The sequence below is a fragment of the Phoca vitulina genome, unplaced genomic scaffold (genome assembly GCF_004348235.1).
Source record: "Phoca vitulina isolate PV1807 unplaced genomic scaffold, GSC_HSeal_1.0 scaffold1, whole genome shotgun sequence".
Classification (NCBI taxonomy): domain Eukaryota; kingdom Metazoa; phylum Chordata; class Mammalia; order Carnivora; family Phocidae; genus Phoca; species Phoca vitulina.
This window is the reverse complement of record NW_022589704.1, coordinates 87512875-87532462: the sequence shown is the minus strand read 5'-3', so window position 1 is coordinate 87532462 and position 19588 is coordinate 87512875. Positions and strand designations below refer to the sequence as shown.

Below are 19588 nucleotides of genomic sequence, written 5' to 3'. Positions count from 1 at the left end.
ACCTATTTTTATTCTTAAGTAATAGATTTGCCAGCAAACATTTGGAATCCAATTTTGTGCTCGCATTATGTGTTGTTTGCTTGCTTGTACTCACTCCATTGCTTGTTGAGTAATTGTACAGTGAAATCCAGTCATGCTAATTATATTGGAGGTAATTGGAATTCATTTATCTCTACTAATGCAGAAAACATAGCTTAGTTTTATAATTTACTATCAATTTCTTTTCAAAGCTGTATTTTAGAAATATTCAATTACATAGCTAGCAATACTATTTGAAGTTTATAAAACTATAAAAATAAAGTTTTATTTTATAAAATAAAAAAGTTTTATTTCTTTATTATTCCTAGAATTTATCTCATTTTACAGATTATTTATCTATTGTCTATGACTTCTAACTGAACTCTTCCAATGTTCATTTTTTTCACTTTCCAAAAAAATTTTTTTTTTTCTTGGTGCAGACTAAATTTGACTGGTCAGGTAGAAAGTCATTTTAGAGAAAGTAACAAAGAATTTAAAAGTCTAAAAATATCATTAACTTCAAAGGAACAGTGTTAAGAAGGGTACTGACATTACCGCATGTGATCACATTCAAGCATGAACTGAACAAAATTCACTTACTGAGAGGCTATTGACTTTCCCAACTTATTCTATCTACTTTCAACACATCTTGTTTAACTTCTCACTTCTAATGAAAAACTAACTGTTATGATTGAAAATGCAAATTTTGCTTTTATAATCATTATGCCTCTGAGGGACAAATATTCACAACAAAAATGTTTTTATTATGTAAAATCAAATCTTACATAAACACAATTCTTGCTTAGGTATGTTCATTTGAAATAGCATTGAGTATTTTATGTTTCTTTGCAGAAACAAAAAATATGGTTCAGTAGTCCTCTAACTCTCTTACAAGATAATTGCTTAAATTATATTTGTTATTCTTATTTCTGTTGTGGATGTTGATAAGGTTAGGAACGTTGTGTAAAATGGAATTGCCTAATCTTTCTATCAAGAGTTATGACAACACCTGATTTTCCTTCCCTTGTCCTGAGGGAGGTGTTAGTAAATGGTCTTTCACCCCGTCAACACTGCCATTAACATTCATGAACTGCCCTGGGTGAACTAATTCAGATGTGGACATAGATATGCCAGAAACATCCTCATTTCCCAAAGATGGATTTGACAAGAAGTTACTCTCCAATCTCTCTGCTGGACCACAGGATTTCAATACGAATGCACCATGGATACAGGACGCTTCTAGAAAGGTCTGTCAGCTCTGAGGAATCCAGTATCACTCTACAGTTGCATGTGAGTACAACTGTGCTTGTTTAAAAGGTAGTTTTCTTGCTGATTCATTCCCTCTCATCCATAGAGAGAAGCAAGTGGCTTAGTAGGGACAGATGTGTCTAATCTATTTTGGAGCAAGGACAGGCATCCACTGTGTACAAATAAGCCTTGCTGTTTTGACTAAAGGCATTGCTTTTCTGCTAGCTTGTAGTGACCTGTGAAAGAAACATGAGTGATTCTAATGCATGGCTAACACTCCGGGCTTACAGATGGCATCAGATCCAGACCATTACAGCTGAAACCACAAAAGCAAACTGAAAGAGAGAGTTTAAGCAATTGCCTGAGCAATTCAAGGAAGTGTTAGGTTACTAAGAAATATGGGGATTTGTGGCCTGAATTATTAAAATTGGCTGTCTTCATTTAAAGTTCACTGACCAATTGCATCATTCCCTTGTTCACATTGGCACAGTCTTAAATATAAGTCTTTTACTTCTTTCGCTAAGAGGTGCCCCTTGGGCTGTGGTACCAATTTGCAAAGTGAAAAGATATGTGTATATTCTTGTCTTAGGTGCAATAGTTTTCAAGGTAAAGAAAACGATGTTAAAGTGCCTGTATTAAGGTACACAACAGATAGAAGATCCTCCTGGTAAATAAAGACCAAAAGAAGAATGAAGATAAAGATGAAATATGCTTATACCATCTGTTACTTATTTTTATAATGTACACATATCCAGCTCTGTTGATTTTCTAAAATGAAGGTATAAGATGAGGATATAGAGAAGAGAAAAAAAAGCAGAACAATTGCCACATCCTGAGAGTGAGTTCACCAGTTTCCAACAAGACGTTTGTCTCTTGTCTTTCTTATACACAAATAGTCTGAATGTTAAGGATAAAGTAACATTCTTTATGTTGCTGGCTAATTTCTCATGGCAATATTGGAACACTTGAACCCTTATTTATTTTGAAAATAGTTTGAAAATTTAGCTGCTAATAAGTGTATACTGTAATGGTACTAATTAAAGATTGTAATGCCTTTTGGGAGGTATAAACATCATGCAAGGCTGCAATGTTACATTCTTAATTAACCGTTTGGAAATGATTACAAATAAGCTGCATGAGCCATTCTCTCTCATTTACATACTGTGAGGAACTGAGTGGTTTTACTACAAGGCTACTGATCTACTGCCTATATACTGGTTTATTTCAGCTTTAATTAATTTTGCTATTGACTTAATTCTCAAAGTTGTAACCACAACTTTTCACGTGATTTGCAGGTATTTCTCTAACTAATCCAACACCTTCCAGCCCGCAATAGGGAGTACACCATTTGTCACTGTTCTGGTTATCATTATCTATCATATGGTGTTACAACTAAGTAGAATGGTGAATCGAGTTCTTTTTAGAATAGAGAGATATGCCAACTGGGCCTCTAAGATTGGAGGAGAGTACAACTTCATGAACACTAAAACAATTTCAATGTCCATGTGTGCCTTTTGAGGAGTTATGTCATATCACATTTCATTGTCTTTACTTACTCACACATCTGTTGTCATCTAGTAATATTCGATCCCCCCTGCAGGAACAATTCACTCTCCCATTAGGAGTTAAAAGGCACAGGTCATGGCAACCTCCATTTAATAATGAACATGGAGAAAGTTCACCTGCAATGAAGAGGCTTTATTGGTAACATTTTATATTGAATTTCTATTCTATATTAGATAGAGATTAACAGTAAACTGTTAGGCTGCCCCCATCTCTCAGAGATATAAACAAGGAAGATTCAGGACTTTTGAAAATCCAAACATCACAAGAGATAAGAACATTAGAAAAACATGTAACATAAGTCATTACATCTTCTAGAACATTAGTCAAGGATGCCACGGCACCAAATGAACTAGCATCACTTAAAAACACACTGACACTTCAGGCTGCAATTTTTGTAGATATTCCAGTGATTAAAGAACTTTTAAGCCCAGATGTAAAGCTTATTTATCAAGAAGTATTATTTTCATGGAAACAACTTGATTTGAATATTCAAAGATTGAGAGTGAGAGAGAATAAATTTCCAGAAACAAGTGATGAAAAAGGAATTGTTCTTCTGGTGAAAATTAAAAACTACAGAAGTTACCTTGAGCATTTCAGATAATTTTAATGTACTGAATAGTCAAATCCTAAACACTATCCCCAGGAACTTTAAGAAAACAAAATCCAACTAAGTATTACTAGAAAACCTAACTTTTTGAGAGATTATATAATTAAGAAATACATTTAGTTTCTAGTGTAACTTACAGCTATTGGTGTCATTGGCAACAGCTATGATTCCCATTGGTTGATGTGGAATATCAGAACGAAGAATTTTTGTATCTCCTCCTGTGTACTTGTTGGAACGCAGAATAGCTCTTCTTCCCCAGTCTGACCAGAAGATATAATTGTCATAAACAGCTAAACTGAGGAAAGTTCCTGGCCCAGATTTGACAATCACCTGAAATAAATGTAAATATATATATATTAAATGAATATATAGATATTCCTATATCCACATCTAGTTTTGCTTCAAAAAATTTAAAAAAAATAAGATTAGTTGGATTTAATCAATAAAAATCATCAGATAAAAATGCATTTTACTAAATGCATTATCATAAAATTCTTTATAGCTTATTTTAAATGTTTTAATCATTCTTAGTGTTTACAATATGTTTATTTAATATTTTAAGTATATTTCTATTTACTAATCATTCATTTCATATAAGTAACTGCACTTTTTCAGTATTATAAAACAAAATCACCAGGTCAAAAACATGAGATTATGATTACTAATAAACATTTATCTTTATTAAGAATCATCAAACATCCAGTGAACACTCATCAGACTCTCAAAATATAAAAGGAACATAAAGAACTATAAGACCCAGGTTTTTCCTTCAGGAAATTTTCACCATGAATGATTAAACCAGATATATATGTATTGGAAATAAAAGTTTAAAAGTAAATACCAAACTTCCACTTAGTCCAAAATAAAGGACTAGATTACCTTCTCAATAAAACAACTAAAAAACTGAACAAAATATATAAAACAAGGCTTTTCAGTATATTGGACATCAGGTAACAAAGGACAAAGATTCCTAATTAATTTAGGAAATAAACTGAGTGTGTCTCATGATGGCCATGGCTAAAGCCCTGAGAGAGATTCAGGTAGCAGCATAGCAGAGAAGAACCCAACAGAACCTAGACAACACCCTGAGTGGGATAGGGCTGAGAATTAAAGGAGGACAATGGGGTTAGATCTCACAGGGAAGAGAACGTAATTGAAAGAGAACTCTAGATATCTGCATAGGGCTGTCCTACGGGACTCAGCGAAGTACTATGCACATGCACAAGCATCTGAAGCAACAAGAATTAGAAGAGTTCCCAAAATTCACACAGGTCCATGAATTGTGCTTGTTAACACCAACAAGACTAGAAAACTTTCCAATTCATGGGAGTCTGGATAGAGTAGCTGGAAGGGTCTTGCCTCAGCAATGTGAATTAATTAACCCTAGACTAACTCTGCTCTACTCCTAACAAAACCTAAAGGAAGACCTCAAAGGACCAAACTGTTCCCAAATAGCTTAACCGTTTCCCAGGACAGAGCTCAGGTATTTTAATGGAAATATGAAAAATTTACCACTAAGCTACAAGGCAAGAAAAGACACAAAAGAAGAAGAAATGTCTCAAATTAATGCCCTCAACAAAAATGCTAAAACTAAAGTATAAAAAGGGGGGAAAAATAAAGATAGAGAAATCAAAGAAATAGTAAAAAGAGAAAAAAGCAATAGAGAAAAATCAATGACATTTAAAAAAAATGGTTGAGAACCATAAAATGGACAATACATAATGATGAAGTGGGGTTTATTCCAGAAATAAAGATTGATTTAACGTTTAAAAAAATCTATTAGTATAATTTACCATACTAACAGACAAAAAAAGACAACACATAGGAAGATCTTAATAAATGCAGAGAAATTATTTATAGGATCTAACATCCATTCCTGATAAAAACCCAGAATAGAAATTAAACTAAGAACAAGAGGAATGATCACTCTCACTTCTACTCAAAGTTGTTCTAGAGTTTCTAGTCATTATAATAAGGCAAGAAAACAATTTTTTTTGTTGTTGTTACAGATTGGGGAAAAAAAGAGGATGAACTCAAACTGCATTCATTTGCAGGTGAGATAATCCTCCACGTAAAAAATTCCTTAGACTCTACAAAAAAATAAAAAGCTGCTTCGACTAACTAATATACCTAGTAAAGCTGTATGATACAAGAGTGCTACAAAAAATTCCATATATTAACAATAAATAATTGAAAATTTAAAAAAATTTACAGTGGTATAAACAAATATGAAATACTTAGTGACTTATATAAAAATAGCTATAAAAACCTAAAAACTACAAAACATTGTTAAGAGAAACTAATAAAACCCCAAATAAATAAAGAGAAATGCCCTATTCATGGTTTGTAAGATTCAAAACTATTAAGATATCATCTCTCCTCAAACTGGTAAATTATACCTAATCCCAATAAAAACCCAGCAGACATTTTCTAGAAATTGACAAGCTAATTCCAAATTTTGTTTGGAAATACAAAATATCTTGAATACAAAAAAAATGGTAAAAAATAAGTTGACTTAATAAATTAACAGTTACCAAGACAGCATAGTATTGGAAAAAGATAGAGAAATACATCAATGAAACAGATGAGAGAGTTCACAAACAGACCCAAACATATATGGATAACTAATTTTTGACAAAATTTTTAAAAAAGGAGAGTTTTTTCAACAAATGGTACTTGAATAAATAAATACACATACACAAAAACTAAACTTCCATCTATATAAAAAAATCAACTGAAAGTATATCATAGACCTAAGTGCAAAATATAAACTATAAAACTTCTAAAGAAAAATATGGAAGAAAATTTTTATAATCTTGGGGTAAGCAAAGATTTCTGAGGTATGACATCAAAAGCATGATTCATGAGAAACATTAATAAAATGAACTCAGTCAAATTATAAAACTTCTACACTTCAAAGGAGAGTGGTAAGACAATGAAAAGATAAGTCATAAACTCTAAAAAAATATTTGCAAATCTTAGGTCTAGCAAAGGACCCATATTGAGTAAAAAAAAACAAAAAACACTTCCAAAACTCAAAAATATAATGAATATATAACCCAATAAAAAATGGGAAACAGTCTTGAAAAAACACTTTATTGAAGAAGATATATGCATGGCAAATAAACATATAAAAAGATTATTGACATCATTAGACATCAGGGAAATGAAGTTAAAATTACTGCACTATTCTTAGAATGAAACTAAAATGGCTGAACATGTGGAGGAACTTGTGGAAATAGAAAATGGTACAACCAACTTGGAAAACAATTTGGCATTTTCTTAAAAAGTTAAACATTCAACTAGCATATGATCTACCCTTCTATTCCCTGGCATTTATTTACCCAAGGAAATTAAAGCATATATCTATATAAAGACTTGTACACAAATGTTCACAGCAGCTCTACTTTTAATAAGCACAAACTGGAAGCCACTTAATGTCCATGTACAGATTTATGCATAAACAAACTGCATATATCCATATTATCCTATGCTTGGGTATGTCCTCAGGAGCTCGACTTTAGCAAAATTTTTGCTAAGTCAGTTTAGCCAGAATCCCCCACTCTTGTTATCTAATCACCATCAATATCTGACTGAATTCTTCATCCCCTGTACTCTCCTGGTGAAGTCTGATCACTTTGGCCTGCCATCACCAAGAATCTTGTTAGGTCAGTGTACCCAGAATCCTCCCGTCCTTCTGATGTTTCCTCTTAGAAATTGTCCATCCATTAGCAACCCACTCTGCTCCTTGGCTATAAATTTCTACTTTTCCTTGTGTTCAGTGTTGAGTGCATCTTTTCCCCCTACTACAAAATTCCATTGCAATACTCCTTTATATATCTTGTGATAGTCCTGAAAAAAGCCTACATTGATGTTTTAACAAGTGTCATGGATATACTTTTTCCTTAACACATACAATATAATACTATTGAGGGGGAAAAAAAAAAGATGAACTATTGATGCATGTAACAATATGGATGGATTTCAGAATAATTATGCCAAGTGAAAGAAGCCAGGCAATAAGAAATACAGAGTATGTGATACCACTCATATAAATTTAAAAATGCAAACTAATCTATGGTGACAAAACAAACAAACAAACAATGTTTCCCATGGACAGAGTGGGCAGGGCAGGATGGGAAGAGAGGGATTAAAAGGAAAATTAATGGATTTATCATCTAGTCATTTTATTTCGCTTTTGCTTCTAACCCTAAACCACAGGTGGCCTACCCATATAGTTCTCAACTCTTTAGGAAATCAGTGGATGAATAGAGCAATAGTTAAATATGAGCATATACTTGTTAGTTGAATGAAGATCTCAGATATCGAGAAGAGAGAATGTGACATGAAAAATACAGAAAGAAAATAACCTTACCACGGATATACTTATTCATCGTTTTGAATTAAGAATATATATTTTCTCTTTCTCTCTCTCTCCCCTCCCCCTTCCCTGCCCCAGCCCCCTGCAAGAAGGCAGGCACTGCAAGCCAGGAAGAGGGTTGTCACCTGAACCTGATCATACTGGCAACCTGATCTTGATTTCTCAGCCTCTGGAACTGTAAGAAATAAATGTCTTGTTGCTTAAGCCACCCAGTCTATGGTATTTTGTTATAGCAGCATGGGCTGATTAAGCCAACAGTTTCAGTCCTTCCTCTTAGAAGAGCCAAGTTTTAAGATTTATATCTACTTTAAGTTTCAATAAATATATTTTTTTAAATTATAACGATGAAGGAAAGATGGTTTGCTATCAGAGTGTAAAAATGATAGCTGTTCCAATGTGCTATCTGGGAAGATTTTCCTGAGAATGGGGATGATGAATAGTCAATAGGAGAGGAAAAGAGAAAGACAGAAGGAAGGGCATGGAGCAGAGAGAAGACGTGGTATAAAAGCCAAGAAGAAGGGGGAACATAAAATGTGGGGAAAATGAACAAAGAGTAAGGGAGCATGAAGGTAGCTCAGACATCTAAGAGGATCTCCTGAAAAGCCTGGTGAGAAAGGCCAAAAGGGCACATGTATAGGGCTTTCCTTCTTATAGACCAAGGCCATGGATCTGAGTTTTGTTCTGAGAGTTATAGTAAATCACTCATGTTTTTTAAGCACATTAATATCATTATCGGTTTGTAGTTTTAAAGATTATTCTGCCTCTGGTGTAGAGACTAGATTAGATAAAAACAAAAGAGCTGCAGAGAGACCAATTAAGATCAGCTGCATTTGTCCAGAAAAAGGATAACACTTGATATTTTAAGAAGGGTGAAGAAGAATACAAATAGCAGAGCAGTATTTGTAAACGAAGGACTTCCTAATTCACTTTTTATCAAAACTCATGAGGCTTTTCACTCATTCATTCATTCATTAGTCCTTTTACCATTATTTTTCTGTAAACAGTAAAAGCTAACACTTCATGAATGCTTACAATGTACGAGATGTGTATGCATTACATGTATAAAACCTAATTTTAATCTTCACATGAACAGATAGGTAGAGACGATTTCATCTCACATTCACTGAAGATTGAAGCTTAACAAGGTTATATAATCAACCCAAGATCACAGATTTACTAAGGGATTTGAGGCTATTTCAGACCCAAAGCAACTGAGATCTGATTTCAATTTTATATATAAAATTTGCAGGGAGCCTGGGTGGCTCAGTCGGTTAAATGTCTTCCTTCGACTCAGGTCATGATCCCAGGGTCCTGGGATAGAACTCTGAATGGGGCTCCCTGTTCAGCAGAGAGCCTGCTTCTCCCTCTCCCTTTGTCCCTCCCCTGCTTGTGCACTCTCTCTCTCTCTCTCTCTCTCTGTGAGACAAATAAATAAAATCTTTAAAAAATAAATAAATAAATGAAAAATAAAATTTGCCCTAGGGGCTTCTGGGTGGCTCAGTAGTTAAGCATCTGCCTTCAGCTTTGGTCATGATTCCAGTGTCCTGGGATTGAGTCCCACACCCAGCTCCCTTCTCAGCGGGGAGTCTGCTTCTCCCTCTCCATCCGCCCCTCCCCCAGCTTGTGCTGTCTCTCACTTGCTCTCTCTCTCAATAAATAAAATCTTTAAAAAAAATTTGCCTTAGTTAAAGAAGTAGAGAAAGTCTTTGATATTAGCATATATGTATGTACTGTCTTTATTATTTTATCTATGCTCCTTCAAGTTAGGAACTATAGTAATACCTTTGATTCTCTTTTCCATCCAGTATCATATTTTGCATGAACAAAATACACACTTTGATGAATCACTAAGAATGAAAACAAAATTTTAATAGATATAAATAAAATTTTTTAATGGATAACAAATAGCTAGGCTTATGACAATGAAAGTTTTTCTATGTTGTTACCAAAAGTCTATTTGGAATACAGCAACTTTTATGAATTTTAACACTGATTGAGTTTAGTAGTTTACTTCTCTACTTCTGCTGACACAGAGAAAGAGGAAAAAAAGCAACATTAAACTCAGTCTATAATTATACATGTGACTTTAATAGGGTACAGTAGGTTCTACTAAGAATTGAGCTGACTTCAGACATCTCATTTCACTGGTTAGAGTTCCATGTGGAACAGAGACGTGAAATCCACTAAATTATACCTTTTCATCTCCATGTTAAAACATTTTTATCATAAGTTCACAAATACTGCACCTTGTAAGCTTAATCAGCATCTTTATTTACAGTGCAGAAGCTTTGTCATCATAAATTGCACTTTACCATGTTATATGGTAATGTACCATTATGGCATAATTTTGAGGCATTTTCACCTTGAACCTATAAATAGGCTCATGTTTCAAAATAAGAATTCGTGTTCATTCAGAAAATGCATTTCTTGACACAGCCACTTAATCTCACATGTGTCCTCTAGATAGACAATTAAATTGGTAATGCCACAAATAACTTGAAATTATGTGTCAGGAATTTAATCACTAATCACATGATTACCCATCTTGAAACTTCCCTGGTGCCTTATTGAAAGCACTAGAACCAATGAGAAAATACTAAAAATATTCAGTTTTATAAACCAGACAACATAATTCCAACACCCAGATGCTAAATGTTAAACCAAACATTTTAAAAGCCAAGCAAACAGGAAGCTTCCCGAAAACCCCAGTTGATTGCCTCACTGCCAGGATCATAAATGATCATTATGAGAAATGACAACTTGGCCCCTGCCACAGTTAGGTGTGACAAATGTTACAGGTTACAAAGAAACAACTGACGTTGTTCTAACTTTGGAGAGAATGGTGATGTGGTTAATCAGCAACTCAAAACTGAGAAATATCTAATTTAAGGATAGCTGGCTATATTTAACTTGCGTGAGTGAGTTTGAAGACTATGAAGTATCAAACGTCATTAGTGTCCAAACAAATTTGAAAAAGAACAACATTCACAGCAATCATCTAAAAGACTGCCTATTGTGTTACCGGCCTTGGTTAAAGAGGCAAACCTGTCATAGAGGTAGATTAGAGAAGGAATTACTTTGATTTTATACTCCTTCTTTCTGATCTCTCTATTGACCATACTCAACCAGAGGCCAGAGGACAATAAGTCAGGTGACCACAAGAAAGCCTGCTGGGGCCAGAGAACAGGTGGAAGAAGGTGGGGAAAAGATCCAGAGGATATGCTTGAGAGAAGTAGTAGAAGGGAACCCTATTTTAGATTCATTATTTTGTCCCCAAATAAGCTATTTGCCTTCTTGGAACTCAGTCCCCTAATCTATAAAATGGGATAGTAAAAAGCAATGACTTAGCTTTGCTCTTATTTCAAGGAAAGAGATAGGATAAGGTATTCTCTAAGGTCACACAGAGGACTAAAAAGAAGAATAAACTGTTATATCCCCCAAGTGTTATAGCCACTCCTAACTGGAATTTAAGCAAGTTTCTAATGTTTTGATTATTGTGCTTTCATATGTGATTGTGGTATTAAAGTTATAGTTTGTCCAAATTTCTAATTTAGGTACATTAGTTTGAGAACCAAAAGCGGATAGTATTAATAAAGAGCAAACTTTAAAAAAAAACAAAACTGAATCTATTTTTCAGTAAGTTCTTTCTGCTTTGAATTGCTTCCAAAAATGTCCACTGTGAGACCCATTCAGGAGTGACTTGAGAATCCTTTCCCTGCTGCCCAAAGCAAAACGGCTCCTTCCTCTGCATATCCAGACAGTGTCTACACACATTTACTATAACACTCAATAGAGAAAATCATAAGAGCTTATATTTTATCCATCTCCCTGGCAAGACTGAAATATTTGAAACCAGCAATTTTATCTTTCATTTTTGTAACTCAAGTGCTTAGAATAGAACATATCTAATGTTCGATGATTATCAAATCAGTTAACAAAAGAGTGATTAAAAAACATTTCGTCTTGTTTGAGTTCCCTTGTTTTGCTTCTTACTTTTTTAAAGGTATATTTATCTGAACTTTGAACTCAGCTTTGTACTTTACTTGGTTGTGTACCCAAAGATATAATCTTTTCTCTGTAAAATGGCATTAGCAAATTTGTGTTTTACTGAAACACTGTAGGCATAATCTTCCCAGGATCACATTCATGCCTTTGATAAATATTTCAGTGCTGTTACTCTCTAGATCATTGTCTAAATACAACCCTCCTGGCATTTTAATATTTTACTAGGAAAAATGAAGAGCTAGTCAAAGAAGTATATATTAAATCAAAACCTCGTATGTCAAACCTATACTGAAATGCCAGTCTTAATTTTTCAAATTGGGATTTACTGAATATCTGACAAAAATCGAATACTATTTTAGATGCTACATTGTAAGAGGTTAAAAAAAAGTATTCTGCACAAAAGGACGATTATTTGTATGCATGAAGATGGTTTTCTCGTGTGTGTATGTATGAATAAAACTATACAGGAGAAGGGTAGAAAGAAATTCATTTTAACACTACATTTGTAAAGAAAGTATAGCCTAGGATTATCAGCCTGGGCTCTGAAGTCAGAATATTTGGGACTGTTTTTGAACTTTTTCTTATTGTGCAACCTGGGACTTGTTATTTCACTTCTCCTGGCCTCTCTTTCTTCTTCTTTAACAAAAAAAACAGAATTCATACGTATCATAAAATTTTAGAAACTGTTAAATAATATTCATACAACACTCAGCATGTTTACATAATAAGCTTTTCATAAATGTTTGCTATAATTATTTTTGCATGATGTGGTAGCAATGAGATAAGCTTGTAAAGGTAGTTTTTTAAAATACTGAGTCTTATTCTTATTTTCAAAAGTGTTACAAATGATAAAGAATCAACTTAAAAAATAAACTTTTACAAGAGATTTCCATTTGTAAACAATACTTTTTCAACTTCTGAGACCATCACATCATCAAACCTATGCTTACAGGTAAAATTAATGTCCACTTTGGTAAGATCCTTGAGTTCCATTTCTCTTTTGGTTGCGCGTCAGCTGGAAATTTCTGAGTCACAACGGTTATTAAGCCAATTTATTAACTTTGAGGGAAAATTAAAAAGTAGTGATTTTAATTAAGCAAGTCATATTACATTGAAGCTGACTGTCCTGAAACTCCTATCACCTTGAGTGTTAGAACTCTAACTGATTTCCAGTTTTGGAAATCAAAGATTTTTGTTTGTTGTATGTGTGAAGAGAGGGGTTATATCTCTTTGGAACATACTGTTCTAAACATTCTAAACATTTGCTGTTCTAAACATTCTAAACATTTGCTAGCCAAAGCAAAACAAAATAAAACAAAAAAATAACCCTCATTTGAGTTGGGGAAAGGGAGGTGGGTGGGGCGATGGGGTAACTGGGTGATGGGAAGTAAGGAGGGCATGTGATGTGATGAGCACTGGGTGTTAACTGAACTGATGAATCACTGAACATTATATCAAAAACCAATGATGTACTATACTTTGGCTAATTGATTTTAAATTTAAAAAGTAAAAATTTAAAAAAACCCACTCATTTGATTTGTTGAATGTCACTTTAAGAAAGTGATGAAAGGGGCGCCTGGGTGGTTCAGTTGGTTAAGCGACTGCCTTCGGCTCAGGTCATGATCCTGGAGTTCCTGGATCAAGTCCCGCATCGGGCTCCCTGCTCGGCAGGGAGTCTGCTTCTCCCTCTCACCCTCCCCCCTCTCATGTGCTCTCTCTCTCTCATTCTCTCTCAAATAAATAAATCAAATCTTTAAAAAAAAAAAAAGAAAGTGATGAAAGATTTGTCATTGAAGGTTACATCCAAAATGTGTACTTGAGTATTTTTATTTATTTATATTATATTATCACTATTTATAATATGTAAAATTATAATATATGATATTATTATTTTACTGATACACTATATTTATTAAATCTTATACCTGTGGTCACAGGTTATTCCAAGGTCACTTCAATAAATGTGAAAATATTTATAAAATTATATGTAATGGCAGCAAGGTGAGTTAATAAAACTCTATTTGAATTTTCATAAATATGTGGTAATATCTTAAAATACTTCTTTATTAATCAAATTAAAAGACATAACTGTTAAAAAAATAAAAATAAAAAAAGACATAACTGTTGAAAAAAATAAACTCAATGAAAACTACTGTAGGATCAGGCTGCATTGACTATATATACTTTCATATACACATCTTCCTTACTATACATACAGTTTTTTCAATCAACTTTGCTGAAGCATAATTTACATACAAAATGCATTGAACTTATTTTTAACAATTGCAATAATCATGCACACACTCCTTTCCATCTCCAATTCCCAACCTCACACCCTTTTCCTCAGAAGTGAACGCTGTCATCAGTTTCTTGAACGATAATACATTCTTGTAAAATGCTGCTTATTTTCAGAACTGCAAAAAGTCTTACACAGTTGTTAGCGTGATTGCCTATGATCATTAAAATTAAGAAACGTACTCTAGAAATGTGTCTCAATTTAAAATTCATCTTATTCAATAGAAGTCTATTAGATGAAGCAGAAACTCAAAACAAAAAATTAACAGTAATGCAAAAAAAGTAAGTAAAAAGTTACAACCTTTTTACATCCAGATGTGAGTGCATCTATACATCTAATCTTTTTTAAGATTCTTCAAAGTCCTTGGAATGGTTTATGATGTCTTATATCACCTGACCCCTGCTACCTGTCTGGAATTATCACCTACTATTCTCCATATTCATTCTCTATTCTGGCCACAGTGCTCTCCTGATTGTGTCTCAACTATATGAAATACATATAGGTTCTTCGCACCGGTTGTTCTCTATGCCTGAGAGACCCTTCCCCAAAATACCCACTTGGCCAGCTAGCTCACCCCCTTCAAGAATTAACTCAAAAGCACTTTTTCAGGGGCGCCTGGGTGGCTCAGTCGTTAAGCATCTGCCTTCAGCTCAGGTCATGATCCCGGGGTCCTGGGATCAACCCCGCATCTGGCTCCCTGCTCCGCTGGAAGCCTGCTTCTCCCTCTCCCACTCCGCCTGCTTGTGTTCCCTCTCTCGCTGTGTCTCTCTCTGTCAAATAAATAAATAAAATCTTTAAAAAAAAAAAAAAACACTTTTTCAATGAGGGAAACTTACCTTGATTTCCCTACTACAACCTGCCTCCCTCTATTATGTCACACTCAATTCTTTCTTCCAACTCTACTATATATGTTATAAAATTAATGAACTCCAGAAACATTGTGCTAAGTGAAAAAAGCTAGTCACAAAGGACCATATATATTGTATGATTCTATTTATATGAAATATCAGAATAGACAAATCCACAGAGACAGTATATGGATTTATGGTTGACAAAGGATGGCAGGAGGGAAGATCAAGGATTGATGGCTGAGGGTGCAAGGTTCTCTGTAGTGTGATGAAATGTTCTAAAATTGATTGTGATAATAGTTGCACAACTCTGTGAATACACTAAAAGCATTTTATTGTATGTTTAATTTAAATGGGTGAGCTGTATGATATGAAATGGTATTATGGTCAATCTGTTTAAAAAAGAAAAAGAGGGAGGAAGAAGTAGAAGTGGTGGAGACATGATTTGATTCTAGGCTCCAGGAACAATGCCCTTAACTATGACAGCATAGAGGTAACAACAACAAAAAAAAGAGCAAAATACAATATCTGCTCTTGAAAAATAAATATATAGGCTACAACATCAAAATAATACATTTTATTTTTTATAAAAATACACAAAAACACATGTAGTAGCCATGTATACATATATATACATACACATACATACGCATGCAATACATATATACACATACATATACATATATACACACACAATGTCCAGGTAATACAAGGACAATTGAAGATGTTAAACAATGCCATAGTATGCAATATGCAAATCTAGACTTTAAAACTCTACACGCCATATTACCTGGTTTTTACAACAGAAAATTGCAAATAACAAATTACAAATAACAAAGTTAGAGTGGATCCTATATTAAAGAGATTTAAGAGACATATCAGTGATTGACAATATATGGAATTTATCTGGATCCCAATTCAGACTGAGATGCAGATGAAAGGCTCATATATGTAGAATATCCTAAGGAAGCCACAAAAAATTTACCAGAACTAATAAATGAGCGAAGTTCAGAGAATAGAAAAAAAAAAACAATTTTATTTGTGTATACTAGCAAAAAAAGTTGCAAATTAAAATTAAATTAAATGAAAATTGTAATAACAACACAAAATATTACATACTCTGGGGCAGGAAAAGTATGTGTGGAATATATTGAGAGGGCAGAAAATAACGACTTGTTCAAAAAATGATGGGGCATGTCAAGAGAAGGCAGGATTCCACCTGCAAAGCTTCTCAATGACCATATATGGGACAATTTGAGTAACAAAAAATAATGGTAATAGATTATAATGCATAGAATAAAATAAATTTCTATGATTCCATACTGACATAAATAATTGAAAAAATAAAAGATAAATAAATAAATGGAAGGATGGCAAGAGGAAGTTCTTCCTTACAGGAAATTTTCAATTAATAAATGTAGAAGGAACTGACTGAAATTGAAAACTATCACTTGACACCTACTACAGTAATTGTTTCAGTCAGGAATCATGGACACGTGCTAAAATCCAAAGACTCTTTTCCCAAGAATATTTATTAATTTCATAGGGACAAAAAGTAAATTTACAGTGGAATCAGATGTCACTTTAACCAAGTGATTAAAATTAATATCACTTCTAATGAAACATACCCTTGTCATGTGCCTTTTGATGTGATACTCTAAGAAGGACACAATATCACTATAGTAGTTTCGTTCCCAAAATTTTTAACCAGAATTAAATCATGAGGAAATATCAAATAAAGCCAAATTGAGGGATATTCTAAAACAACAAGCCAATACTCTTCAGAAGTATCAAGACAAAGTTAGAAAAAGATTGGGCAATGTCTTAGATTATAGGCAAATAAGGAAACAGGATAATTAATTGCAATGTGTAATCCAGGACCGGAACTCGGTCCAGAAAACTAGACTTTATTGGTACAATTGAAATTTGAGAAAGATCTATCAATCAATTAATAGTTTAATATCAATTATAATTGTATTATAGTTGTAACTATATTATTAGGGAAGGGCATACTCTTCATACTATTTTTTTACTTATTATGTCTCATATTATTTCAAAATTAAAGAGCTAAAATAAAACTACATAATAATAAGTATAAAATATTTAAAAAACATTTAATAAAATGTACACAAGACCTGCATACTGAAAACTGACAAATATTAATGAGAAAATTAAAGAAGACACATAAGACAACATATACCATATTTATCAATCACAAGATTCATTATTATTAAAATATCAATTTTCCCCATAATTTATCTATACATACAGTGAAATCTCAAACAAAATTCCAGCAAAATTATTGTTGGAATTCTCAAACTGATTATAAAATTTGCACAGAGATAAAAAAAAAATCCAGAAGAACCTATTCATTATACTTATTTAATTTTTCACAAAGGTACAGAGATAATTCCATGAGGAAAAGGTGGTCTTTTCAACAAATGGAATTGAAACAACTGAATATAGATACATGTGTGTGAATGTGGATGTACAGAAAGGACATAAGGACAAAAGGACGGAAGGGGAAGAGGGAGGGAGAAAGGAGGACCTCCAGGCCCAGATGATTTCAATAGTGACTTCTCTCATATAGTCAAAAAAGAAACAAGACCTGCACAAACTTTTTCAGAAAATAGAGCAGAAGGAAATGCTTTCCAACTCATTCTATGAGACTAGAATAACCCTAACATCTAAATCTAACAAAGATATTAAAAGGAAAGAAAATTACAGATCAGTATTTGTTATGACTATCCACGCAAATATTTTAAACAAAAAATAATAATTCAGATCTAAGCTGATATGGAAACAATAACACATGATGATCAAGTATAGCTCATCTCAGGAATGCATGATTATTTTAGCATTCAAAAAGCAATTAATATGTAATTCACTATATGTATTAATGAAATAAAGCAGAAAAAAAACATGTCAATAGATGTAGAAAAAGCATTTGATGAAAATCAAAACCTATTCTTGATGAAACAATCAGCAAATTAGAAATAGAAGGAAATTTCCTCAAATTGATAAAGGATATTAATGAATACCCTAAAGCTAACATATAACTTATTGGTGAAAGCCTGAATTGTTTCCCCATAAAATTTTAAAACTCCTGGAAAGAAACAGAATAAAATCTTTTTTTATCTTTTTTTTTAATCTTTTTTTATCTTGAGGTAGGCAAAAATTTCTTAGATAAATGCAAATAGCATGAACCATAAAGGAAATAATTGATAAATTTAAATTCATCAAAATTAAAACATTTTTTTCCTTCAGATACATTACTAAAAAAATAAATGGATAAAAGGCAAGCCACAAAGTAAGAGAAAATATGCATATCATATTTATCAGGCAAAGTACTTAGAATCAAATTAAATAAACCCTAGGACTCAATCATAAGAAAGCAAAAAAAAATTTTTAAAAAGTAAATAAATAAAGATCAACAAGAGATGTTAACAGCTATTTCACAAAGAGAATAGATAAGTGGCCAGTAGCCACATGAAAAGATGCTCAACATTACTAGCATAAGAAAATGGAAATTAAAGCCACAATGAGATATTAATATACACTCCTGAGTGGGTGAGAATGTGGAGTAACTGGAACTCTCATATGCAGTTCGTGGGACAGTTAAATGGTATAGTTACTTTGGAAAACTCTTCAACCGTTTTTTTTTATTTTTTTAATTAAACATGCAGCAATCAAATGCCTCAGCCAATAACAGCATATGAGGAAACGTTATGGAGTGATAGAAATGTACTATATCTTGATTGTGGTAGTCATTATACAATCTTACACATTTTTCAAATGTCACCAATTGTATACTTAAATTCAGTGAATTTATCTTATATAAATTATGATTTAGACTCAATTGATTTTTTAAAAAGATAATTGCAAACATTTTGACTGGATAATTTGATGAATTAAGGGAGTACTATTTTTTAAGATACAATAAAAGTATTTTGATTATGAAAACTAAATATAAAAAATAATTTCCTATCATTTACAGTTACATATTAAATGCTTATGGGTACAAGGTTTAAATGTCTAAGAGATGCTTCAAAATCATCCATAGACTAGAAGTGTGAGGGGGTATTTAAGCAAACAAAACTTACCATACATTAAGAATTATTGAAGTTGGGTGACTGGTACATGAGGTACATTATACTATTGTCTCTACTTCTGTAGCCTTTTGAGAATTTTTATTAAAAATGTAAAATAAATAAAAGTTAAATGTAAGAGAAGAAACTTAAATTAGTTGTCCTTATTATAACTACACCATGATATAAGATGGTATATATTTTTAATACCAAGAAATAAGGTTCAAAGTGCACCAAGTAAGTTGCAGAACCAAGTTTCGAAAACAAAGTTTCCTACATCCAATCCATGACTCCCTACGCATTCTATTATCACACACACACACACACACACAGCTAGTGAGCTAAAGACAACAGATTTAGACTAACAAAGACTCCAAGATTCTTAAGAGAATAGGTGGAGCAGTCTTAGAGACTGTTAATAGTAAAGGAGTCCATTAAATAAAACTTGATATTTTCTGTTTTATTCAGCTATTGCTTAAAAAGCTCAAGTTTGTAAATACATTTTCCTTTTATCTGTCATAATCATTTTTA

At 32.9% G+C, this 19588-nt stretch overlaps 1 protein-coding gene across 9 annotated transcripts in view; it reads right to left on the bottom strand.

Moving 5' to 3' along the window:
* LRP1B (LDL receptor related protein 1B) overlaps positions 1 to 19588 on the bottom strand; it is a 1853519-nt gene that overhangs the window by 294151 nt on the left and 1539780 nt on the right. For all 9 annotated transcript variants that reach the window (XM_032387847.1, XM_032388632.1, XM_032390176.1 and 6 more), the window contains 2 exons: positions 3577 to 3769; positions 2823 to 2948 (listed from right to left, as the gene is read on the bottom strand). In XM_032387847.1, the coding sequence (XP_032243738.1) occupies positions 2823 to 2948; positions 3577 to 3769 (319 nt within the window). The remainder of the gene's footprint in view (positions 1 to 2822; positions 2949 to 3576; positions 3770 to 19588) is intronic.